This window comes from Juglans microcarpa x Juglans regia, chromosome 1S (genome assembly GCF_004785595.1).
Source record: "Juglans microcarpa x Juglans regia isolate MS1-56 chromosome 1S, Jm3101_v1.0, whole genome shotgun sequence".
In the NCBI taxonomy this organism is placed as follows: Eukaryota; Viridiplantae; Streptophyta; class Magnoliopsida; order Fagales; family Juglandaceae; genus Juglans; species Juglans microcarpa x Juglans regia.
Genome location: NC_054595.1, coordinates 23,360,920 through 23,387,073, shown reverse-complemented (window position 1 = coordinate 23,387,073; position 26,154 = coordinate 23,360,920). Strand labels below are relative to the sequence as shown.

Genomic DNA, 26,154 nt, shown 5'->3' with positions numbered 1-26,154 from the left:
ATTTATTTTAGAGATCATCAAACCGAATGCCAATGCTTAGGGTCTTGACTGGCCGCCAGTTGGGGCAAACTGCACCAGTTCTATATATGGTCTACGCTTCCATAACAGTCACAGCAATCTCTCCCCCAGTATCGTCATCTGCCTCCGACATCGTTAAATTGACAAAGTTTGCCAGCGCAAAAACTTGAAAAAAAGTTCACCCATCCGAGAAAAATCAAGTTCCTGTTCAAAGGTAAGTCTCTCTCTGTCTCAATTTTCCTTCTTTGATACTTTTCTTTCCGTTTGTTAAAGTTATAACTGGGTCCTCGTCGAATTGTCCATTTAGATCAAGACCCAACAATGGAGAATTGGGGGTGGGGGTTAGCTTGTTGCATTATGGAGAAACGTATAAATTTTTAGTGGGAACAATGGTTCTGTGGTAGCTTTGTTTTTCTCATTGATCAAATGGTTATCTTTTGTGCATTATAGATAGTTTTATATAGTCATGCAAATTAGCAAGGCAAATGGGTCGTTGGATTTTCCAGTCACCTAGAGAGAAGGGGGGGAGAATAAATTTAATCAAGTAAAAAGGCTCTTTATTTGCTCAGATTTGGAAGATAGACCTCCTGCTTCGAAGATATGGTAGATGGAGAGCCTATAATGGTTTTAGAGGAAGTGAATCGGTTTCATTTTTTTTGCAGTAGACATCAGAAAGATCCCAGCTTTATTGTCAACGGTATGCACAATAAAGTTCAATTTAGAGTACTTGGATTTTATCCATTTCTATTGGTTTTTTTTTTTTGATAAAACATACTACATTCATTAATAACGGACATTACAACTTTGACTTAAAACATACATAACAAGCTAACTACAACATTAATATCTCCCCAGTCACAACTGTGACCGACATGGTCTAGTCCATGTTGCAAACCTCTACAGACCACCGTCTGAGAGACAGCACAACTCTGTCCAAGACAGAGTTTACAAACCCCATGCTCTGTCTAAGGCAGAGTAGAGGACACACTTTATGGACAAAAGTTCAAGAGACTGTGTTTTTTGTTTTTATTTTTATAAAACAAAAAGACATAATAGAAATTAAAGATACGTGGGAAAAAATGAATTACATCTTGGAAAGACATAGAACCTCATTTTCAACTTTGGAGGAAAAAAAGACAAACAAAGTGACTGTTATAGCGTGTGAGAGCCACGCGCCATCCTGGGAGTATGGTGGTTAGTCAGGTCTGAAGTAACTGATGGCCCTGGACCCAGAAAAGCCACGCATGGCGGCAAAAGAGCAACCTTGGCGGTGGAGCGTGGATTTCACGCGCCCACTTTGGACCTCGCGTGTGGCTCACGCACAGTGCCGTTTGGCGAAATTCTTCACCCGTCTAAAGGATCGGTGCCTTGGGAAACCTGCAGTAGGGCTCATGGTGGCCGCCGAACACCGAAGAGCAATAGATCGGCCTTCCGCCATACTTAGCCCTGAAAAAACAACCAAAAACAGAAAAGGAAAGAAGAAAACTTGAGAGGAGATAGGGGAGGGTGGTCCCTCCTCCCTCCTTCTATTGGTTTGTTTGTGCGCAATTTTTTTTTTCTTATAAATAATTTTGTGTGTAGTTACTTGCCGTTACCCTTTTGTTTCGTTGTCCATAGTCTTTTTTATTAAGGTTATATAATGGCTTCTTTGAGAGGTTTATCTTGGGCTTAGTTTTGGCCATCACAAGAGAAAATCAACGATACAAGGGTGTAGACATCATTTTTAAGACTTGTTTGGAAATAACTGCAGTCATGAAGCATGGCAAAACCATGAAGTTTTTCATTTATAAAAAACATGATTTGGATCTGAACAGAAGGCATTGGCATGCATCTGAACTAATGGGAATGCTAATATATCTAAATCTACTGTTAGTGAAAGTAATACATGGTGGTGTGAAATGCCTCTAAAAGCATTCACAGGCTTTGATTTCTTTCTCATTTTTTAATTTCATTGGGCCAAAGTTTCATGCATGCAGTTATTTATCTTCTTACTTCATTGCACATTTCTGTGCTTTTTTTTTTTTTTTTGGCGCCTTCTCCTGGGCATACATTTATTGCTCTAAATGAAGTTACTTTGATCCTTCTCAGAGCGTGGAACTGTTTTGCTTATTCTGTTTAAGCTTTCCGTTGTTGATTTTGATGTAAAGTCGATCATTTTTCTTCTTCAGGATAAATTCTATCTACCATGAAGAGGGCAATGTCATGGAATGAGCAGGTTGATGTTATATCGTCAGATGATTCTTCTTCCTCAGACTCAGAGATAGAAGTCAATGATGGGTGTGATCAAAATCTGCCAGTCAACCAGTGGTGCGATGGCAAGCAGCCAGACAATGATGAGAGTGATGGCAAGCAGCCAATGAATAATGTGGCATTAAATCAACTTTCCAAAGAAATAACACCTGAAGGTATTGACTCACTTGGGATTAAGGCCTTGTCTTACTTTTGTTATAAAAAAAGAAAAAGAATCCATGTGGCACTGCTTTGCCTTTATTCTATAGGATCGTCCTTATCCATCTATGTTTAAATGTCAGCAATTATAATCACCTAGTGGTACAATGCATTGTGTTCCATTAAATGTGCTGGACGAGCAGTTTCAGCATGACTGACTCAATTGATTAATACTAATTACTAACAAGTTTTGCTTGTCCATCAATGGCACAAGAGTATGAAAATCTAATCTAGCTCTCAATTCTGTAATATATGACGTCACTTGATTTGGGACAAATGTATAGATTTTTAACTTTGCCAACATTATCTCTTAAGTTTCCCACTCCCCCAACATTCAGATGTTGCTTTCCTTGTGAAAAAGCTGATTCTCCTCCTTCCCTTCATCATGTTGGATGCATAACATTTCACTTCTAGATCATTTTGAAATTCTGCAAGTTGCATCAAGCAAAAGGAAAATATTTTATACTAGATTCTTCTATGTTGACTAAGATGAAAAGAATCGTGTCTGTTTGAGTTTTGCTTGCACTTTGCTGACAGTCATGCTAATATGGGTCTCAGCAGGTAGGAACCTCTTAGAAACTTTCTCTGGCTCGTAAGTTACTGTGGATCCCATTTTTGACATTGCCATTTAAATTAATTCGTACAGCTTTCTATTTTATTCTACCTTTGGTTGCCTTTTTAATTCTAATGTTGATCTCATTTTCAAAAATGCCTTATCTTTTATGGGCGCTGCAGATGCATTAGTCAGAAGGGCAGAAATGTATCAGGTGTACATGAAGCAAATTCCAATTCCAACACACCGTGGTTCTGTCATTCCATTTAACACATGGATGGGATTAGGCAAATCCATAAAGCAGTTATATGGTCAGCCCTTGCACTACCTCACCAATAGTCTCCTAAGACAGTGGGACCAACTGAGGATTGGCAGTGAGGATGAAAATAAGCCTTTGGATACTATAATTCACCCTTGTAAAGCTGAGGCTGCCATCTGGCTTATGGAAGAAGTCCATCGTTGCACCTCATCACATCTTCATCTAGCCAAAATCTGGCATTTTGACCCAATGCACCATACTTTTGTTGATAACATTTTCCCACAATTATGAACCACATATTGAAAGGCCAGCAGGCCCTAGAGTTTTCACCTGCCATGTGCTGGTTCTGTAAAATGTCATTTAGGTTCCTCAGATTTGTTCAGGATCTGTATCTCCTTGGTATGAAGAAAACATTCTCTCTTTCTTTCCAATGCATGTAATCGTTTACTCTTGGCATAAACTGTCATTGGAAAGAATCAAGAATGAATGATATCGCTTTTTATTCTTGGGGCGTTTATCTTATCAAGTTATTCTCTTGGATTCGAAGCCTTAAATGCAACTGTGCTCATTCTTCGTGCAATATGTAATCAAACTGACATAGACTTTGATGATGACAATCTACTTAAGCAGCAGGTAGGAGAATTTGAGGGTAGGAGAGAATTCGAGGGCTCGTTTAGATTCAAGATGAGATGAGATTAATTTTAAATGAAAGTTGAAAAAAATATTATTAAAATGTTATTTTTTAATATTATTATTATTTTAAGATCTAAAAAAGTTGAATTGTTTATTATATTTTGTGTAGAAATTTGAGAAAGTTGTAATAATGAAATAAGATGAAACGAAATACTTTTCGAATCCAAAACGGATTGCCCAAGTTTTGTCATTATTTCTTCCAGTAGTATGATACAAGGAAAGTAGCAAGTAAAAAAATCCCATTCCTAGCTTCTCATTCTTAATACAATCCCAGCCTTCGAAGTTTAGGGTCATGTGTCTGATGCGCCAGCTCAGCGTTGAACTACTTTTGCCGGTCAAGGGATGGAGCATTGGATTTCCTTTCCAGTTTTCTAGTCAAGACATAGTTCCTTGCAGTCTACCTTATTGCAGGAGGGAACTGGAAGGAAGCCTGGTGGTATGATTTCAGACCATACTGCATTAGTTTTTATCAGAGAGCGCCTTGGATATGGCTCTAATGGTTTTCGGGGTGGTTCTGCAGCACCCACCAAAGAGAGAAGCACCGGCCTCCTGCCACTTAACTATGTACGCGACAAAATCTTCATCTACGTCCCCACTTGATTCCTGCAAAAAGAGAACATAAAAATTCAGATCTTTGAGGGAATACTAAACATTGTCAGAACCTACCATCCATGGAACTCAAGGTGAGTTTTGGACGAATGTAGCAGGCAGTGATTGATGTCCATGAAGGACTGGCATAAACTAATTATTTCAAACTATATGAACTGGATCCTTGCAGCAAAGAGCGTTAGTGTAAAGCAGGAAACTCACCACCCATTGCTTGTTCTGAGCATCGTACATCTCACCACTGTTGGGATATATCAGTATTGGTTTACTTGTTATCTGCCAATTGAAAACATCAATTCAAAATTTTCTAATTTTAAGCTGGGTAAGTGCGAAATGCATCAGTAGTATCCTTCTACTTCATTTCACAGCTCATTTGAAGAGGAATTATATTAGCTGTGATGAATATGCCAAAGAATGATTGGTCCAACTATGCAATACATCGAATAAATTCGCTGGACAATGAGGTGAGGATTGCCGGGATATATGATGTAATGCACCTATCCAATTCTATTACAAGTCACAGGACATAATGGTTACTTGCGTGTAGGACAATAACAAAGAAATAAAACAATCTCAGGCGAGCACAGCACCCGAAGTTTTAAAGCCGCAGCTAAAGAATCTTTCTTAAGAGGTGTGTAACAGTGCGAATTACAAAAACTTGAAATCACATGAATTCAACATAAGGAATGTTGATTAGTGAATTTTTAGGGGCACCTAACCAAACTCCTCCACTAGTTCGTGAGAAAATATTCCGATTTAGAACCCATATTAGTAGAAAAATATACCTTCCGTATAGATGCAACTAGTCCATGGATGAATCTAGGAGGGGTACAGTTGACTCCAACAGCAACAACTTTCTTGCATGAATCTGCAATGGAGGCACACTCTGCTATAGGATCTCCGCTAACAACATTAATTCCATCCTTTGAATTGAAAGAGAACCATGCTGGAATTTCTATGCCTTCTTCCTCAAGAAGCTCAGCATATGCCTGCATGAAATAAAAGAGAGTCAACGAATATGGCTCAGCCAGAGCCAAGGGCAACACTGAAAGTGTTGTCATCAAATATCAGAAGGCATAGTATCAAACCAACAAGATAAATTTTTCCATATTAAATGAGCAAAAATATATTTGATGTACACTATGGTTCTGGCTTCTGACCATTTCCCAGACCTTTTTTCTGGATTGACAAGTTTTGATACCAAATGAGATGACTCTAGCTGAACCCCTGAAGGGAATTGACATCAGGTGGAACAAATTTTTTTTTTTTTTATTGGCACCGGGTGTCTAGGTGCAGCATCCCGACTAATCCAGGGGTGCATAGGCCCTCAGTAAGGAGTTTCCCGCAAGTGCACGGCAGGTGGAACAATTCAAGATGCTTGTGGGCTGTGTACCATGTTTTACACTTAAAAGGTCACTTAAAAAATCCGCTTTTCACGATGTTTTTAAAGAAAACTAGATATGCCTTGCACATGATACAGTTCAATAACTATCCTGACATGTTTCTAATTATCACTCGAGTACGTAGGCACTTTGTTAAATAATTAGAGAAACAAAACTAAGCTGCATGAATTAAAGATGTAAAAATAAATTTGGAATTAAAAATGGAAGAATGTAACCAGGTTACCTTTGGCGTCTCCTGATATTCACTTAAGAGTACAACTAAATATATATTCCCATACATATCATGTTCTCCTTTCAGGTCAACATAATAACCACTAAGTGACTTGATAAGGAGCTAGATAACTAATTAATGGATGTTGACGAGATGGCACTTGCATGAGAACCTCCTGTGGAACTACAAGATAAAAAAGATGGTGCTAACACGTGTCAGAAAGTATAGTTGCATATTGTCAGCATGATACCTTTGCTTCTAGCTTATTTGGAATCGTTTCAAATGCAATTAAATCAGCCCCTGAGTTGGCAAGAATCTGAACCCTTCTCCTGTGAAAATCCTTTAACGTTTCTAAAGTAATTGTACCACCATAGATTCCGCTGTGAAGAGGGAAAAAAAAAAAAAAAAACATAAAAAGGCATGTTGATAAATCATAATAAAAAATCATACTATCTAAAGCCAAACTGGCAAAAAAAAAAAAGGAAAAAAAAAAAGACCACAAGCCAATGCCAACAAGCCTGGCCATGCTAGACATTATAGTTTCTTTGAGAACAAACTCTCCCCAAAATTAAGACAGGCATAACCATGTCCAATTGACCACTTCGCCAAAGATAAATGTCCAATTTTCCATGGTGTGTCACTTATGCAGGTTTCATAACGATCTTAAATTCAATCCTATACTTAAGACTTCAAGCTAAGCATTTGAATAACAAATGGCACGCATGCATCATTCAAGTACAAAGTACAATATGCATGCACATAAGCTGCATGCTTTGACAAGCAATGACGAATTAGAGATAAAAGTAAAAATATCAAATATCAATGAAAACCAGGTTTAGAAATTATTCTGTGGACACCATGTTCACACACCTGTACTCAGAACCATCAGCTAAATAAGCTCCATAGCTTCCCACAGAAGCTACAACTAAAATTGGACGTCTCGAATTCTTTACATTTTCCATGATGTCCCAAGATTCCTTTGCGCACTGATCATAGTAAATTTCCCGTGCCTCACATGCAATCTCTACACTTTTCCTAAGCAAAGCTTCTGCTTCTTCTCTAGAAAAGCCTTTAGCCTCAAATCCCTGAATGGTGGCCTGTGTCAAATAGAAGCAACGTAAATTCTATTAACAATTAAAATTTCCAAAGGTGAAAACAGAGGAGGATAATAGGTGGGTATCAAAAACTACCTGATAAGATGCTGTTAATATAATGTTTGCACCAGCATCAAGGTAATCTAGGTGAACCTATTCAACGAAACAAAAATATTCAAAAGAAATGTCATAGTCAGTTGTTTTTTTCCTTTTTTAGTCTAAATTGTAAAATAATAGAGACATTAAGGCTTGTGATGGTGGAAAAAGGAAAGCTAAGAAGTAAGAACAAATATATGACGATAATACTGTTTTCCAAAGGCCTACTTCTAGCACAAGAGCTTCTTTTTTTCTTTTTCTTTTTTATTTTATTTTTTATATCGATAAACAAAAATTTTCACAAGGAGCACAAGAGCATTTTAGATCAGTTATTTAACAATTAGTCCAATAATCGATCAGAACACACAGTTACGTTGGCAGTTTAGCCTTTCTCGTTGAAGGGTTATTTTGCCAATAGGACAATAACCTCACAAGAGTCAGGTGAAAGAAGTTGCAAACAAGGCAAGCATCTAAATTTCAACAATCTTTCAAACTCAATTTGAATGATTGCAATTAGATTTGCTGATGGCCTGATGCGTGATTAATTTAGAATAATTTGGTATTGACATCTCTATAACTATCCGTTTCTCTCTCTTGTATGCAACAGGCCACCTTGTGCCAAGCCCCGGTTTTTTATTTTAAAATGACTTATATTGCATGAAAGAGACTTGTGAGAATCCAACAATGGACCACAAATACCCACTCGTGGACAGAAAACCTTTACGCATACATCTATTACATATGTATGTATATGTATTTGTTTTCCACTGGGAATATGCTTGATTGTCCTATTAATATGAGATACCTGACACAGCTCTGCATTCTTCACTGAAGAACACTGCCTTCATAAGGCTTTACCTGTGAAGATACTCTTCACTAAGTAGAGCTCACGCGGATGGTTCTAGATTTGTGTGAATCCCATTAAAATTTGAGGGTCAACTACAGTGTCACTCTTTAAATTATCAAGCTGCATCTAAACTATCAAAATTGATATACTAAACCCATGAATTTTAAAAACATGATAAATAGCATCATGTTCAAACATGACCGTTAAGATAGATTTACAATGGAAAAAGCTCATTGCAATCAAAACAACAACAAAAATACAGTGGAGGAAAATCTCACATATTAAAGGGAATTACTTTGAAATTTTGAATATCGCAAAATGAGAAGCAAAACTTATAAATGCTATAAAACCATTTGCTCCAACCAAAAATAGAGTTATAAAAAAACACTCTTTTTCTTCCGATAGATGAAGGGATATTATAACTTTGCTCACGTTTTCTTAAAAAAATTCTATATGTTTTTAGTATCTAAAACAGGAAACCATTTTATGGTACCTCCTGTCCCTTCATTTTTTACTCGTATTTTGTTGACTCAAAACGAAAAACAAAGACAGAGATATAAAGAGATTACCCTTCTGACAAGGTGAGGAGAATCGATAAGGCATTTGGCGCTCCAGAGAGGGTCGTTAAGGTCGGCCCCGTGTCGTTCGAGTTCCGTAGCAAAGCCTCCATCAATGACAACGTATCCACCGCACTCGCGAATGAAACCGGACATAAACGAAGATGTCTCCTCCGCACATCCTAAATCCATGTCTTCTAACCCAAAAAGGTTTCGGCGAGATCTCACGGGGCCCGGGGGGAGAAGGCGGTGAGTTTCGTGGCGACTGGCGAGTTCACTACCTACGGTTCTTTAGAAGTAAAAACAAATTTATAGAGGGAAGGCAATATTTTTGTTTCTAGACATTTTTCATAATTATATAAAAATAAAAAATCAAGATAAATAAACAGAAAATAATTCTCTGAATTTTATGTAAAATTAAGGTTAGATTTGGATATTGAATTGAGATAAGATAAGTTGAAATGAATATTAAAAATTGAATAAGATATTATTATAATATTATTTTTTTAAAAATAATAATTAAAAAATATATTTTTTTTAAAATATAATAATTAAAAAAGATAAGACGAAATGAATTGAGATTAAACCAAAGGAAAAACTTATTTTGTTATCATATTTCTTATCTTTTGTAATGACAATTAAGGAAAAAACTGTTGAAATTTATTTATTTTCTTTTTTTCCCTTCTTTCCAACCAAAACAGTTATATTTTCTATTCTTTCTTTTCTTCTTCTTTTTTTTGGCCTTTTGTTTAATTTGTTGGCTTAGACTCTTACCTTAGCTTCATTAAGATTTATCTACTTTAGGTATAAATCATACTACAAATACATGATATAATTTTCACGAAGAAAACACATACCAACCATAAAAAATTTACTATTCATATCATTTCTTCTTTGGATATCTATCTCTTATTCATGTGCTCTAAAATTCAGAGAACACGATTTTAGAGATAGATGAGGAAGTAGATGTATATATATATACTAGGTCGGAACAACGTGCAAAGCACGTTTGTCTAGTTCAGTAAAATATTAATATTTATAAAACATTAGTTTATAATATAACATAATCAAACACATATTTACAAAACTAACTAAAATATCAGTTCATAATATGAGTCATTTGATATTTTTACTATGATGCATCATTTTGTGTCATTTTCTACTGCATCAATAGAGACGACATTGAAATTCTTGTATTGCTGCTGGTTGATTCGATTGGGATCTGCTAAAAGTTGGATCATCCATTCTTTTTGCGAAACTTCTGCTACAAGATTTTCAATATATGGTAGATGCTCCTGTAAAGAAAATTTTGAATAAGCTTCCATGATTAATAAAAATTTAAAGAACAGATATATGGGAAATTAATATAAAACTCAATGTGCTCATAGATAATGTAGTAAACATGTCAAAAATTCTAAGATGAACTTTTTTACTAACAACAATAAATTTAATGAAAAATAAGAAAACATACATCACCAGTGTGATTCATGAGTTCAACTGCCGAACAACCGAATGCTTGTTCTACAACTTCACCAAACATAACAGCAGATAATTTTCCTGTACTATCGTCGAGTTCAACATATGCTCGAGAACTATAAATTTGATGGAAATGTCATTTTAAGTTAGAATCAATAAAAGCTACACATTAAATCTATTACGTAAATCATCAAATAAAACAAAAAATTTGAAAGATACATACCGTGGTTGAGAAATGCTTTGATGTTTACAATGGTAACAAATGAATGTATCATTGTAATCATACCCAGTTCCTTTATTGCAGCCAATACATGACATGTAAAAAAATATCTGGCGCAAGTCAACCACAATTATCTTCGCCTTTATCCAAAATCTTGCTTTCTACATTACATTAGAAACAATTTTTTAGGTGAATTGATTGCATAAATATTTCAATCTGCTACAAAGAATAGGATTTTACCTGCATGGGTTGTAAACTTTTAATGAACTCAGCAACATCACAATTCTTGATAATTTCTCGAATACCAACAGAAGATAGAGATGTTGACGGGTATGTCAACCATTTTGCAATAATACTCTCAAGTAATAAGTCATTAATCACCGCCCTTAAAATTCATAAAAACAAATGCAACATAAAAAATAAAAATATGGAGATTTTAATATTCAAGTGGCATGAAACAAATAATGACTTATATTTGTAATAATTACCACTCCTGCAATGAAGTTGCTTCAGGAAGAACAGGATTGATCACAAATTTACTTTTCGGACGCGATGAAAGAGACAATCCTTCATTGGAAATAGAGATCATAATTAATGCAAGCATATACAATATAAAAAAAATATAATATTGTTAATTATTAAAAATACCATTGTAAGAACCAACTCTTATTCCTGTTCCAAGTATAACTGGCTTTGTCTTTATTATTTCTGAGATTGTTTTGCATTCATCTTGAACAAATTGACCCCACATAGTTAAACATATGGGGTTTAAGCTACAAAATTGGAATAAAAAAAAGAATTAACAAAATATGTAAGAAATAAAGAATGAAACATAATTCTAAAAGAGTAACCTACCCAAAAAAATATTTTTACCTTTGATCAATGACGTAAATTTCCTGAATAGTTGTAGGTCCATGCGCTGAAGTTATCTCTCTACATGGCTTGATGTGGATTGCAACAGCCAAAATATCTGAGAAATAAGATTTAAATTTTTAATATATTCATAATCAAATATTCTAAAATAAAGAGTCAATTACCTATTTCTGCAATTGAATTTTTGTAAGCATCTAGTTCATTGAATGGAACGAGTTGGTACTTCGGTGGCTCCAATTGTTCTTCATCTTTCGGAACTTCCTCAATTATCGTTCTAGAATTTAGGATCCATTGATATTCATATTTTTCAATTCTATACTTTAGATCAAGCGGCTTCACATATGCATTACTGATGTAATATGACTGGAAAAGATGTAAAGTATTATCTCGTGAGTCAATATCTTTATCAAACATTGTGGCTTGCACTCGATTTCCCTGTACAGTATAAGAAATTGAAACGAACAAAAAATTATTGTGAATAATTGAGCATAATAATTTTGTTTAATTTTAAATTGTTTTTGGGTTTTAAAAAAATAATTTCTTTTAAATGTGTTATAGGAAGATAACTAAATAAACGGAACATCATCTACATTTATATAATATGAAACGATTTAAAAAATGAAACAAAAAAAAAACCCAACAAATCAGTAGTAAAAAAACAAATAAACAAATTTAATAAATAGGATGCAAGAATAAGAAAATCATTTACAAGTTTTTAGTATATGGAAAAAAATAAAAGATGATAGATAGAAATAAATATTATACCTCTGGATCAATCAACGTTAGGTTTTGGTACTTTACTGGCGAGCGTTGCCCTGTTCGTTTGGGTGACTTGTCTGCCACGATCATTTTTATTGTCCAATTTCTTATATTTGGAGTGATATCTTTTATCGATGTATAAACCGTCCTCATCTTTAAAGCTGTTCACATACAAATATATTAAACGTATAAGTATGATAAACCCAATACTAAATTTAGAAAGGAAATTGCAAAGAAAATTAAAGAATACAATAAATATTTCAAGAATATAATATAAAACTCAAATTATGCAATTGAATCATTACCCATATAATATTAATCTGAACATCCCAATCTTAATAATTCTGTATACACAATATTTTTTGTGCAATTCTTTTCTGATCGTTCAGTCGACACTGGCCGTATTAAAACCTTTACTGTAGATGCAGTCTTAGCCCTTGATAAAGCCACATATAATTAACCATGTGAGAAAACAGGCTGAGGTAAATATATCCCAACAAAATTCAACGTTTGCCCTTGTGACTTATTTATAGTCATTGCAAAGCTTAATCTGATAGGGAACTGAGTTCGTTTGAATGGGAAACCACTATTTTCATCAACAGTTGGTAAGAATGGGATCCTTGGAATAAAGACTCTTTTTCCGCTATGGTGTCCAACTGCAATTTCTGCATCAATGACATTTTGATCAAAAGCTCGACAAATTAGGCGTGTTCCGTTGCATAGTCCTTCTGAAGGATTGATGTTTCTAAGCAGCATGATGGGACAATTTATCTTCAGTAACAATTCATGAGGAGGAAGTCCATTTGGGGTTAGAGTATTCAAAAAATCCTCCATGATTGATTGTTCAGATGCATCTATTGCTTCATCAAAGCTATAATATTGCCTAAGCTCACCAGGAAATCTATGAATTAGCGATGCATTTATTTCATCAACATAACTGTTTTTCGGTGTTAATATGGCCCGATTCATCATAGCTGAAATATTTATTGAATATTCATGAATATCATGAAAAACGGCATCTATTAAATGATCCAAAGAAGTGCAGTCATCTTCATACGAAACAAGCATACCATCAGGAATCTTTATAGTTTCATCAACTGTGATTGGTGGCATTCCGTTGCCTAATTCTAAGATATATTCTGAAAAAATTGGATCCAATCTTGCTCGCATATTTTGAGTTAAATGAAACTTGATGAATGTAGGCCACAAATAGGAAGAAACCAAACTGGGGTCGATTTGTTCTTGTCTTGTTCCTTTACGAACCACAGGTAAAACCTGACGAAAATCTCCACCAAAAACGATAACTTTTCCACCGAATGTTAACTCTGAATCATTAATGTCTCGTAGCATTTTATCTAATACTTCGATGTGTTGTTTTCTTGACATAGGGGCCTCATCCCATATAATTAACTTTGTTACACGCAATAGCTTTGCAATGGCACTTTGTTTACTGACACAACACATGCTATGTTCGTCAGTATCCAATGGAATCTTAAAGCGTGAGTGTGCTGTTCGACCTCCAGGAAGGATAGATGCAGCAACACCAGATGAAGCAGTTGCAAGAGCCACTAATTTTCTTGATCTCACTGCTGCGAGAAGTGCCTTGTACAAGAATGTCTTTCCTGTCCCACCAGGGCCATCAACGAAGAATGTAGCAGCTCTATTTGAAAAAACCTTTCCCAAAACTTCATTATAAACATGTCGTTGTTCACTATTAAGGGATTCTAATGCAGCAATATCTTCTTCTGGAATTTCAACAGCCAATTCATCATCAATTTCTCTAGATTCGAATTGGTCTTCATCGAAACAAATATTGTCATCAAGAAGATGGAATGAATTAATGTCTTTTCCCATTGATTCAAGTGTAAAAGAGATTGAGCGCAAAACTTGCATTCTTATATTGAACATAGAATCTTCAGTTGACCTAAAATCAACCGACATATCTTGCTCAAAACGTTCCCAAAGCTCTCTCGGATTGGTTGGATTGCAATAAACCAATATAGTTGCGAAAAGCCGCCTCAAACTGGATGGTATTTGATATAGAGCTGCTTCATGTAAACAATCTTCTAAGCCACTGTCTCTCTGTAGCAAACCACGCATAGTCGCTGCTTCACGAAATGTTGGAGCCACAACACCATCAACTGTCCTGAGATTTTCAAATGACAAAGGCCCTCTTACATGATTTAGTAATATCCGTAGATAATACCTCTCACCTTCAAATGGATTTGCTGTAATAATTCGACCTATAACAGTTTTATTTTTTCGACAAGTCCACTCTTTGTATTGTTGGTTCCAAACATAGAATTCTGGAAATTCTTTATACAACAACGTCCTGGCATACTCGTCCACTCGGTTTAATGCAAAGAATTCTGTTAACATCGATTTTGCAGACCGATCAGAGTTGAGAACATTGACTAAGTCTTCATTTGCTGGAAAAGTTACTTGGTGTTGATCCTCAAGATGTAAATGTAAGCTATACACTGCTGGATACATTTCATTAACAATGAAGCCATATATTCTCCACATAGCTTCAGGCGGAGCAATCCATCGAGCCGATTGGAATTGTTGGATTTCATCAATTTGTGGATTATTTTGTTCAGAAACCAAATTGAAAGCAACACGATCATGCCCTTTGTAAATGTACTTATATAGATATTTGACTGCTTTTACCGTAGAACAAATCTCGACATTAATGTGACAGTCAAATGTTGCAAGCAAATACGGATTATATGGAACAACCCAACGATTATCCAAATTATGACCTCTCACGTTGACAGTTATTCCATTGTCAGAACGCCTATATATTGAAAAGCAGTCATTTCCAACAGTTGTACGTGATGCAAAATTTTTTGGATAATGGTTTTTGCAATAACCATTTTTTTTCATGCAAACATTTGTTGGATTCAACACCCCACATGGTCCATGTATCATATGCTTGACAACAGTATTATGTAAGTGTACATTCGTATTTTTATCAGGTATTTCTGCCGACACAATCTCATCAAAAGATTCAGGTGCATAGAGTTTCCAATCCCTCTGTAATATGATTAAAAAGTGAGCATGTGGAAGCCCTCTTTTTTGATGCTCAATAACATAAACATATGCTGAAACTTTTCCAAATATCTGTCGTTTGAATAAACGATCCTTTAATTCTTCTAATTTTGCACGAAACACCCGAGCAACCAAATCAGGCCGATTTTGACTCTCCTCATGGAGGCGTAATTCATTTGAAATTTCTTGTCAATTTGGATTGCATGTCATTGTTAAAAAAATGTCTGGCTTACCATAACGCTAAACTAAAGCCATTGCTTCCATATATCTTTTTCGCATGTCTCTTGGACCTCCAATAAACGACGAAGGTAGAATGATTCGTTTTCCAACATTCGAAGCATTAGTTTCCCCAAGTGTTATAGTATCAACAATACCTTGATATAACTCAGATCGAATATGTTGTTGTTTGGTACGAAAATAATCTAATCTTGATGTCTCGATCTTAACATACATATCAACAACAAATTGCTGCAATAGACGACCAGATAGTAATAAAATCGATCTGACATTCTCTCTGATTTGCAATTTGTAGGAATAATATTCACGACATGAAACAATGGGATCCTTCGTTTTTCTGTTTGATGCTACAAAAGTTGAAGAAGAATGAAACATTATAAAATTGGATATCTACAAACTAAGTACAAAATGGGAAGATTAAATTTACACTCTCACCTCGTTGTTCTCTTCTAAGCAACTCTTCTGCTGATATTGATTGGTGAGGATCTATTGATTGGGTTGTTTGATCACGTATTAATATGCTTCCTCTATTGACCTTTCGAATGCCTTGATGCCAACCAGTATCCCCAAAAGGAAATAACAGCGGATACTGAAGTGGATCATAGCAGCCAAAATAGTACTGAACTATATGACTTCCACCGGAATGATTGAAGACACAAATGTCCCGTCCTTCCAACTGATCTGCATCTTCATTTTCAACCCATATTGCTGCAACTTGTGAAGATGTCGGGGCATTGAATACACGCTGATCTAGGCCAGCATCTGATCTTATATGGATTACTTGATTTTTCAAATTTGGCAAATCACCAAGAGACCGGAAAAACACAGAGTATGGATTGATGCGAAGAATATCAATGAGTTGAGCTATAATTGATGGATTCATTCTGCCAGAATCAGAAATGCGATTTTCCAATTCATGCTCAGTATCATAGAAATACAGTTGGAGATAAGAAGGACGGCCATTTAAAGGCACTAAATCATTGATATAGTGATAGATTTGTCCCTGAGTTCGGAATGTATAAATTCATCTATTCCGTCTGCAAAGATTTCTATCGAATTTAACTCCAAAAGATGTAAATGCAAACTTGTTATTATAAGTTCGAACATAGGTTTTAAAATGCACGGCTTCATCTATGTTGGAGGTAAAAAGATCATAAAGCTGATCAGGGACATCATTTGCGACCAAAGAAATTGTCCCATCAGCACAACAAAATCCGTTTGTCTCGTGATAGAATCGTTTTGCTTTACAATGTCTGCAACAAGGGACATATGGCAAAGAATATGCTTCATATGGCACGACTTGTAATAACTGTCGAAGTCCAACAGAGCGGCGATGACCCCCACCTATTCAGTAATAAAATGAACACAAGACAATAGGCGTAAACCCATCGAATTCTTTGAATGATTTGACTAAGGACAATATTGGGAGAGTCACAAGAGTTGACAAAAGAATCAGAAGAACGAATAATATAATTATACTTGTTTCTTACCCCTACACGGTGGCGGTATACTTGTTTCAAAGCTTGACTCTTCTCGAATAACATATGGAGCCTATTTGAATAGGATGTTTTCAAATTTCAATGAAAAAGAATATAAGGTTGCTTGAATAAGAAAGATAAAAAAAATATTTTCAGGAAAACCTGTTGAATTAAAAGCTGATTAGAGACGGTTGTTTCATCTATATATGTGTTTCCCGATTTGCATATCAGAGAATCCATAGAATCACTCGGACAATCAGAACGATTCGTCACATTGTTTAATGATGAAGTTGCCTCTGAACCAATCATACAGACATTAACACCAGGAGGAACACATACTTCATGAGATGAAGTCAATTCATTGATGTCAACATTAGCGCGAAAAATTCGTTGTCTCTTTGACACCTTCTGTAGAACAGCGAAGTCCTGAATGCTGTTTATATGTTGGACATCATTATTTGAAGGTTCATCAATTGACGTAGTCATTTGATCATCCCCAAATAAAGTTGAATCTTTTAACTGGATGGAATTGCTTCTAAACGCTTTTTTTTTAGCATATCTTTCTCTTTGTTTTCTACGGACTTCTTCCTTTTTCTCTTCTGGTAAATCTTTATACGGGATTTTCTTTGCTGGTTGTTTTCCATGATCTTCAAAAAAGAGTTTTCAAGCTTAACTTTTACAAAATTAATATTACTATTTAAAAATAAATGTTACATAATTCATTAACACAATCTTACCACTTCTCATTATGTTAATGAAGCAAACAATTCTTCAAAAGGTTGGATACTTTTCCACACAACGAAGACTAAATGAATAATTAATAACTTCTTAATGCGAAATGCATACCTTCATGTCGCATTTTAAATGCTATAAACAATTAATTTGCTATTAGTAAGTACCTACTAAAAAGTACAAGTAGGGTCTAGCAAAAGAAGAAATATATATATTATATAAAAAGGCACTTACATGTCTTGTAACGAATAGTAGAGAGTCTTTTATATATTTAGATCTCTTGACAACGACGATAATTCCTGTCTAGACACAAAATACATTGTAAATTTTGATTGTATTGTACACATACACACTATTATAAGCACAAAAAGACTGTTCAAATATATTATTTTCAAACATTTTGGAATGATGCAAAAAATTTTAAACAATTTTTAAAATTTGTTTATAGTATTTTATTCTTTCTCATTAATCCCAAACCTAATGAGGATATGAGAATTATTTATATACTTCTCCTGTTTTGTCACAATAATATATTAGATAAATTTCAAATTTTTAATAATATTTTATATTATTATTCGCTCTTTAATTTCAATTTATTGTTATTATTATTACGAGCGTCTTCATTATTTTATTTTACTATTATCAAAATTATTGTGTATTTTATATTAAGGTGTTTTTTTTCGGATTGGACCGTGTGTGTCACAATAATATATTAGATAAACTTCAATTTCTAATAATATTTTATATTATTATTTTCTCTTTAATTTCAATTTTTTATTATTATTATGATTGTATTCATTATTTTATTTTACTATTGTAAAAGTTGTTGTGTATTTTATATTAATGTGTTTTCTTATATATTATTTTTATTTTTCAGATTGAGCTTCATGTGTCACATTAATATATGATATAAACTTCAATTTTCTAATAATATTTCATTATTTTATTAGTAAAATAACATGAATAACATTTTAAATAACAACAATAACATTTAAATAGAGTAATGAATAACTATTTAACATTTTAAATAGTTAGGTTGGAAATTATTTCTAACACTTATGTATTTTTCAGATCTAAAGGGAAAAAAAAAAAGGGAAGTTCGTATAAGGGATATATAATGATTTATTTGTCTGAGAGTGTGTTTTTTTTTTATTATTATGAGCATCTTCATTATTTTATTTTACTATTGTCAAAATTATTGTGTATTTTGTATTAAGGTGTTTTTTTGGGATTGGGCTGTGTGTGTCTCAATAATATATATTAGATAAACTTCAATTTCGAATAATATTTTATACTATTATTGTCTCTTTAATTTCAATTTATTATTATTATTATGATTGTATTCATTATTTTATTTTACTATTGCAAAAATTATTGTGTATTTTGTATTAATGTGTTTTCTTATATATTATTTTTGTATTAATGTGTTTTCATATATATTATTTTTGTTCTTCAGATTGAGCTTCCTGTGTCACAATAATATATGATATAAACTTCAATTTTCTAATTATATTTCATTATTTTATTTTACTATTGTAAAATAATAAAATAATATGAATAACATTTTAAATAACAACAATAACATTTAAATACAGTAATGAATAACTATTTAACATTTTATAGTTAGGTTGGAAATTTTTTCTAACACTTATGTATTTTTCAGATATAAAGAAAAAAAAAAAAGGAAGTCCGTATAAGGGATATATAATGATTTATTTGTTTGAGAGTGCGTTTTTTTTTATTATTATTATGAGCATCTTCATTATTTTATTTTACTATTGTCAAAATTATTGTGTATTTTGTATTAAGGTGTTTTTTTGGAATTGGGCTGTGTGTGTCTCAATAATATATATTAGATAAACTTCAGTTTCTAATAATATTTTATACTATTATTGTCTCTTTAATTTCAATTTATTATTATTATTATGATTGTATTCATTATTTTATTTTACTATTGCAAAAATTATTGTGTATTTTGTATTAATGTGTTTTCGTATATATTATTTTTGTTCTTCAGATTGAGCTTCCTGTGTCACAATAATATATGATATAAACTTCAATTTTCTAATAATATTTCATTATTTTATTTTACTATTGTAAAATAGTAAAATAATATGAATAACATTTTAAATAACAACAATAACATTTAAATACAGTAATGAAAAACTATTTAACATTTTATAGTTAAGCTGTAAATTTTTTCTAACACTTATGTATTTTTCAGATCTAAAAGAAAAAAAAAAAAAAAAAGGAAGCCCATATAAGTGATTTATTTGTTTGAGAGTGGGCTTTTTATAGTTATTTATTTTAGTTAGATTTTGTGGGTGACTTCGGGCCCAGCCCGTATAAGAGAAAAGGGAAGTAACCCAGCCCTTCGGACGACGCCGTTTTGGCACCCCTGAAATGAAACCCTAAGGGTTTCATAATTTACTCACCCTCATATCGCGCCGCACGAAGCCATCCCCTTCTCCCATTTCTTCTTCTTCTCTTCTTCTTCTTCTTCTTCTTCTTCTTCTTGCTCAAACCCTAACTTTTTTTTTCTTCCGCTTTCCTCACCCTCATATCGCGCCGCACGAAGCCATCCCCTTCTCCCATTTCTTCTTCTTCTCTTCTTCTTCTTCTTCTTCTTCTTCTTGCTCAAACCCTAACTTTTTTTTTCTTCCGCTCTCTGATGTGCCGCACGAACCCTCCCCTCCCTTCTCCCATCTCTTCTTCTTCTTCTTTCTTCTTTCTTCTTCTTCTTCTTGCTGAACCATGCGCCGCCATACCCATCTCGCCGAACTCATCCACCCTTGTTTCCGAGTCTCTCTGTTTCTCCCACCACCACGTCCTCTCTCTGCTTTCCACTCTCCGTCGCACACAACCTAGCCGCAGCCTACCAGTGATACCACTCACGGACCGTCGGCCTCACCTCACTCTCTGTCTTCGATTCCCCATTGTAAGTTTTTTTGTCTTTTTAAAATTACTTTGAAATCTCAAATCTGCTTCATGATATTATGTAATTGTTTAATTAGGGTTTTTGAATCCGAAAGTTAGGATTTTTGTGGTTCTGTTTGTGTTATTAGGTTTTGTGTTTAGACTTGTGTTGTTAAAATTACTTTCAAATTTCAAATCTGAAATATGTGGAGATTTACAAACGAGAAAAAAACCACTTGATTTTGGGAAATTAACATTCATCTGTAATATATTTCTGCTGGTTGTTGGGTGAATATTGTGTGTATTGCACTGGTTGCTTTGATCCGATTTCATGTAGAGTAATTTTATACTACTAAAATTTACTTTTAATGGAATGAAACAATTTTATTGATTGTTTGAGAATGAGTTGTATAAATTTTATGCTCTGGAAATTTTTTCTAACACTTATGTATCACTATTTAACATGATTTTCATTATCTTATTTAGTTGGATTGGTAAAATTAGGAAATAAATGATATCTTATATTATATTTGTTACTGTGCATGTAATAATAATACAATAATTATAAACTTTTTAGTCCGAAAGTAACAGGTTTAAACCAACCTGTTAGAGTCCAAAATACTACTTGTGCTGCTGCAATTTAAACCCATCTCAATGATGTTTGCTACTTGTGCTGCAGCAATTTTTCCTTCATTTTCAGCTTATATCTTCACTATGTAAGGCATGAACTTTGGCTTAAATTTCATTTGCTAGATGACTAAGTTTAAGTTAGTTTAAAACTTCATTTTTTCCCCTCTTATTTCACATTCAGCACCTAGAAAGATAGCAACAACACACTTCCAAAATCTGAAAACAAATCACTAAAAATAACTCACAGATAATATTAAGCAATAATCAATGAATAAAAAGGGGAAAAAAAAAGTAAGTCATAAACCACTATACTAAACAACTATCAGAAAATATTACACTAAACAATCATGCACTCACAGTGATTAAACAACAGAAAGTTCCAGCTTTTTAAATCTCAGGCTGAGAACACTTTAGAAGAACCTGAAAACAAGCCAGAAAAGAAGCAGTAAAAATCAGCAGATCTAAAAGTTATCAACTAACAAGTTCTGAAAACAAACCACTAAAAATAACTCAAAGGCAATACTAAGCAATAATCAATGAATAAAAAAAAAAAAAAAGTTAGAAAGCACTATACTAAACAACCATAAGAAAATATTACACTGAATAATCATGCACTCACAGCAAGTTCAGTTGATCCACACCCAAGAACACCTCACAGAACTGGGAAATCAGCTGAAAACAAATCACCAGTAAAAACCATCAGTAAACATAAAAAAACCAGCAAAAGTAAAAAATAGAAAGAAGAGGACTTTTGCTCAAGATCAACACCCAACCAGTAAAAGATGAACACTAAATTTGCTTATTCACCTATAACAATTTGTTTGATCCTTAGCAAAGACAAGAATTTGTTTACTTGGAAGTGAAGTTGCATGAGGAGCAAAGAGCAGAATTTGTTTAGTTGGAAGAAAGGCTGCATAGACGTGGATTGGTTTGGTTAGGTTTGGTCTCTCAAAACACATTATATTTATAAATTGCAGTGTCCCCTCTCCTCCCATGCATGTGTTTTTTTGTGTCTAGTGAGGGGTACGATTTTTTTTTTGTACAGTTTTTTTATCCACTTAGATGTATTGTACTTAAAAATCTTCCTGACATGATTTTTATTTTTCTTTTATTTTCTGTTTTTTTTATTGCTTCTTTCTTATTCCTTCTTATTCCCTGTTCTTCAGTGAGGATGTAATTTTTTTTTTTATCCGTGAGTTTTGTTTTTAAACAGCACAATTGAAATGAATACCACATTGATTCAACCTGCAGAGCAGGACTGCTTCAACCTGCAGAGCATAAAAAGAAGAAAAAGTATACAACTAAAGAGGAACTGACATAACTGTCAAAACTTAAAAGTAGAAAAATAATAAACCCAAAATAATCTAATGAAACTGCAAAATTGACTAAACATGCACTGATATTCCTTTTTCATTGAGGACGATTTTATTTTTATCCGTGAGTTTTGCACTACTTCAACCAAATTGATGGATGTGATTTTGCTGTGATGACAGAGTCTGAGACCATTTTATGACATAGATAGGCTTGCTGTTGCTGTTACTGATAACTGCAAAGCCAACAGGATAAGAAAAAGGTCACTTGCTGTAGTGTCTCAATCGTTTTCTTTTTCTGGTTTGGGACTGGAATTTGCAGGAAAAAAAGTGAAAATTAGTAAACTCAAAATAACTATTATCTGCGTTTTCTTTTTCTGGTTTGGGACTGGGATTTGCAGAAAAAAAAAAGGTGAAAATTAGTTAAGCTCAAAATAACTATTATCTGCCAAAACTGCAAAGCCAAAAGGATAAGGATAAGAAAAAGGTGACTTGCGTTTTCCTTTTTTGGTTTGGGACTGGGATCTGCAGACTTATCACGTGACATTTGAGTCCACAGTTTTCCTTTTTTGCTTCAACCTGCAGAGCATAAAAAGAAGAAAAATTATAAACCCAAAAAGGTGACTTTAACAGAGAACTAACAGAAAACAAGGTTTTCCGTTAGGTGGCGTTAAATAGCCACTTATATAATAGAAGAGATATATAGTAAAGTAAATAACAAGGAAAATGACAGACAGTAATGGTGACACGAGGCCATCACTTCCAAGAGGAAGATCAGAGAAATTCATTGGGGAAAATTAATAGAAGCCATCTGGGAACCAGAGGGATTTAGATGAATTAGGATTGCCTAGCAAGCAACTTGTGCAAAGTCAAGATAACAAAAAGGTGATTTGCTGTTGATGATGATGATAGCCAAGAAAAAATGTAAATACGATAAGGTTGGGTTGCCTGCCGGCTGTCACTATAATTATATGAAGGATAAGATTGAAACAGACAGTGCCATCACTTGCACCTCACTAGTTGTTTTATAGCAAGTTTCCGAGCAAACAAACAAGTACATCACTGCACTACCTATAATTTATATTAATAAAACAAATAATTGATTTAGGGCGTTGGGGGATTAAATACGGGCTGGAGTGATCATAGAAATACTTTACCTAATCAGTTATCAGGCCTTCTTCGCATAGTTAGAATTAGTTTTTTTTATTTGAGGTTATCAAAGTTGGTTTCTTAGGATTGTTTTTTTTATTTGGTTTGTAATTTTTTTGGCTTTCTTAGTTTGTGGTTGAGTCTTTTGGTTTTTAATACCTAGGTTTTGAGTCTTTATGCTTATTTGTAACCTCCAGGTCTTTGGTTATAGGGCTGTAATCAAGCCGAGCTGAATCGGTCTTTGGCTTGTCGAGCTTAGCTCGACTCAAAATACTTGATCTCGAGCTCAAGATTTTTTTTTTAATTATTTGTTCGAGCTCGACTCGATAAACTAAACTTTCAACTCGAGCCCAAGCTTTTCCTACAAACGAGCTCGAGAGCTCGAGCTCGAACTGTATATTTTTTTTATTTTTTGAATAAGATTTAATAATTAATAAATTAAATAAATAAAAAATAAAGATATAATATTAAATTTATACAACTAACAAGTAGAACCTCTATTGAATTATAAAATTTATAAATAATTAATATCTAACTAGTTGATATTTATCCAAAATAACAATATATTATATGCTTACATATATTATTAATACATACACTTAATATGATAGCATATATCTATTTCATATATGGTTCTTACGTACTAGTATATGAAATTATTAAATTTTATCGACTAATTATTATATAAATTATAAAATATATTTATAAAGTATTTTCACTATATAAACATAAGTAATTAGATTACATATTATATATTTAATTATAAAAGTAGTATGCTTATACTATTAGTTACTACATATATATGTGTGTATGTGTGTGTGTATACATAGATGTGTGTATATATTTATCAATATATGAATGAGTTTTAATCAAGTTTAGCTAATAAGTCTACTCAAGCATAAACGAGCGAGCCTTAACGAGCCTTAGCCGAGTTGAGTCGAGTTTTGTCGGATATGTGTCATTTACAATTTGAGCGGGTATATACTTTCACGAACGAACTTTTTTTTTTCACAAGTCGAGTTCTACTCGAGTTTAATCGAGCAAGTACCGAACAGGCTATCGAATAGACTGGTTCATAATTTACAGTCATATCTGATTGTAACCATAGTTTTCCTCTGTTAAAAGTGAGGGCTATCAATAAAATTAAGATACCATCCTCTTGTTAAAATAATAATAATAATTTATTTATGTTTTAAGAATGCATGCTGCCCAACTTGGAATTTTTATATTAATTTCTTTCTGCCATCTTACTCACAAAATTCAATCTCGATGTTGTTGATACTTGAAATACGATCTGTTCAATCGTCACAACAGACGATGTTTAGGATATCATCAATCTCTAAGAAATTATATGGTTGGAGAAGCAAAAAGACAACTCTTATAGTTGTCGGAGATATGTTATCTAGGTTTGCAAGAAAGAGTTCCCACTTAAAGATTGTCAATTCTATTTTATGTTAAAAATTAAATTTTCAAGCTCGTTTACTGAAAATCTCACCACAATATTGATATGAAAACCAGCCACATCAAATAACAAAAAAAACATGTATTTACATGTATTTATTTATTTTTATCTGTAATCAATCCTATAACAAGTCGCTACACAACCACTTGTAAGTAACGGAACTATATTTTATAGGAAAACATATGGACATGTTAACCCATATCTAATAAAGGTTGGTCTATTACAAATATGGTTAAAGATTGGGGCACGACACGATATCCTGTACAGCACGTTCCCCACTATTAACAACAAAAACTGGGAGACATGCTGCATGTCTCTCACTTCCTTCCTACCAAAATGGTCAAACTAGAAATCCACTTGTCGGAGATATTTGGAGAAAATGAATGTTATAGTCATAAAATAATTACACAAAAGTAATCTTATAAATTGATGTAGTTTCATGTAATCCGTTAGATTTACTTTACAATATGATAAATTACATCAAACTACATCAATTTATATGATTACTTTTGTGTAATCACTTTGTGGTTAGAATATTTGTCTTTAGAGAAACTTACGTAACAAAAGACAAAGAAAGCAAAATGCGATCTTAAAAGCTTATCTTGTTTGAGGATATGCGTGGAGAGTTTGGTGCCAATTAGCGTCGATGGCATCCACTTTAGATATTCTCCTACCTGAACTTTGAGTGGGAGCATCCTACTCAAATGCAATTCCATGCCACTGTTATTTTGCAGATCATGATAATTTTAGTTGCTTTCACGAGCTTCATGAATGACAAATTAAGCTCCTTATATATACTAAAAAGGTTGAGCTTCATACCCCTTTAAACCATGATGATCATCCACCCAACAGATGTACGAGTGACATGAGTATATAGCATGACTCCATCGCCAGCCAAGAGAAAATCCATGGCACATGTACACGATTCGAGTTGGGTTTCAATTTGATTATAAACCTATCTGTGCATGCATGCAGTAGTACCAATTTTTCCAATGAACAGCTCCATAATTTCTATCTTTTCCTAGTACTAGCTAGTAATGGAACAATGCATGCGCGCAATGGAGGATTCCAATAAC

General features: G+C 33.6%; 2 protein-coding genes and 1 long non-coding RNA gene across 5 annotated transcripts; 2 read left to right on the top strand and 1 right to left on the bottom strand.

Moving 5' to 3' along the window:
• The first annotated feature begins 27 nt into the window (after positions 1-27).
• On the top strand, positions 28-3,790 carry LOC121247548 (protein RDM1). 3 transcript variants are annotated; one of them, XM_041145907.1, is made up of 4 exons: positions 28-232; positions 684-715; positions 2,187-2,423; positions 3,202-3,790. In XM_041145907.1, exons 3-4 carry the CDS (start codon positions 2,204-2,206, stop codon positions 3,567-3,569), a joined length of 588 nt encoding a protein of 195 aa, XP_041001841.1. In that variant the 5' UTR covers positions 28-232; positions 684-715; positions 2,187-2,203; the 3' UTR covers positions 3,570-3,790. The 3 variants fall into 3 exon arrangements, with proteins under 3 accessions (XP_041001841.1, XP_041001839.1, XP_041001840.1); XM_041145905.1 differs by having other exon boundaries at positions 681-715; XM_041145906.1 differs by lacking the exon at positions 684-715 and having other exon boundaries at positions 29-232.
• Positions 3,791-4,115: 325 nt separating this feature from the next.
• On the bottom strand, positions 4,116-9,100 carry LOC121247209 (homocysteine S-methyltransferase 3-like). The gene is made up of 7 exons (XM_041145579.1): positions 8,798-9,100; positions 7,382-7,438; positions 7,062-7,288; positions 6,442-6,571; positions 5,363-5,566; positions 4,782-4,853; positions 4,116-4,574 (listed from the first exon to the last, which is right to left on the bottom strand). Exons 1-7 carry the CDS (start codon positions 8,975-8,977, stop codon positions 4,431-4,433), a joined length of 1,014 nt encoding a protein of 337 aa, XP_041001513.1. The 5' UTR covers positions 8,978-9,100; the 3' UTR covers positions 4,116-4,430.
• Positions 5,218-25,505, top strand: LOC121247210. Its single transcript, XR_005937234.1, has 3 exons — positions 5,218-5,348; positions 20,677-20,681; positions 25,493-25,505. It is a non-coding gene; the product is annotated as an uncharacterized LOC121247210 (long non-coding RNA).
• The last annotated feature ends 649 nt before the right edge of the window (positions 25,506-26,154 follow it).

What these genes read in the sequence shown, in the direction of transcription:
- LOC121247548 (XM_041145907.1), top strand. Translation starts at nt 2,204, where the DNA reads ATGAAGAGGGCAATGTCATGGAATGAGCAGGTTGATGTTATATCGTCA. An exon ending in CAAAGAAATAACACCTGAAG is followed by an intron (nt 2,424 to 3,201) that starts GTATTGACTCAC and finishes TGGGCGCTGCAG; the next exon opens with ATGCATTAGTCAGAAGGGCA.
- LOC121247209 (XM_041145579.1), bottom strand. Translation starts at nt 8,977, where the DNA reads ATGGATTTAGGATGTGCGGAGGAGACATCTTCGTTTATGTCCGGTTTC. An exon ending in CTCCTCACCTTGTCAGAAGG is followed by an intron (nt 7,439 to 8,797) that starts GTAATCTCTTTA and finishes TTCGTTGAATAG; the next exon opens with GTTCACCTAGATTACCTTGA. An exon ending in TATTAACAGCATCTTATCAG is followed by an intron (nt 7,289 to 7,381) that starts GTAGTTTTTGAT and finishes TATTTGACACAG; the next exon opens with GCCACCATTCAGGGATTTGA.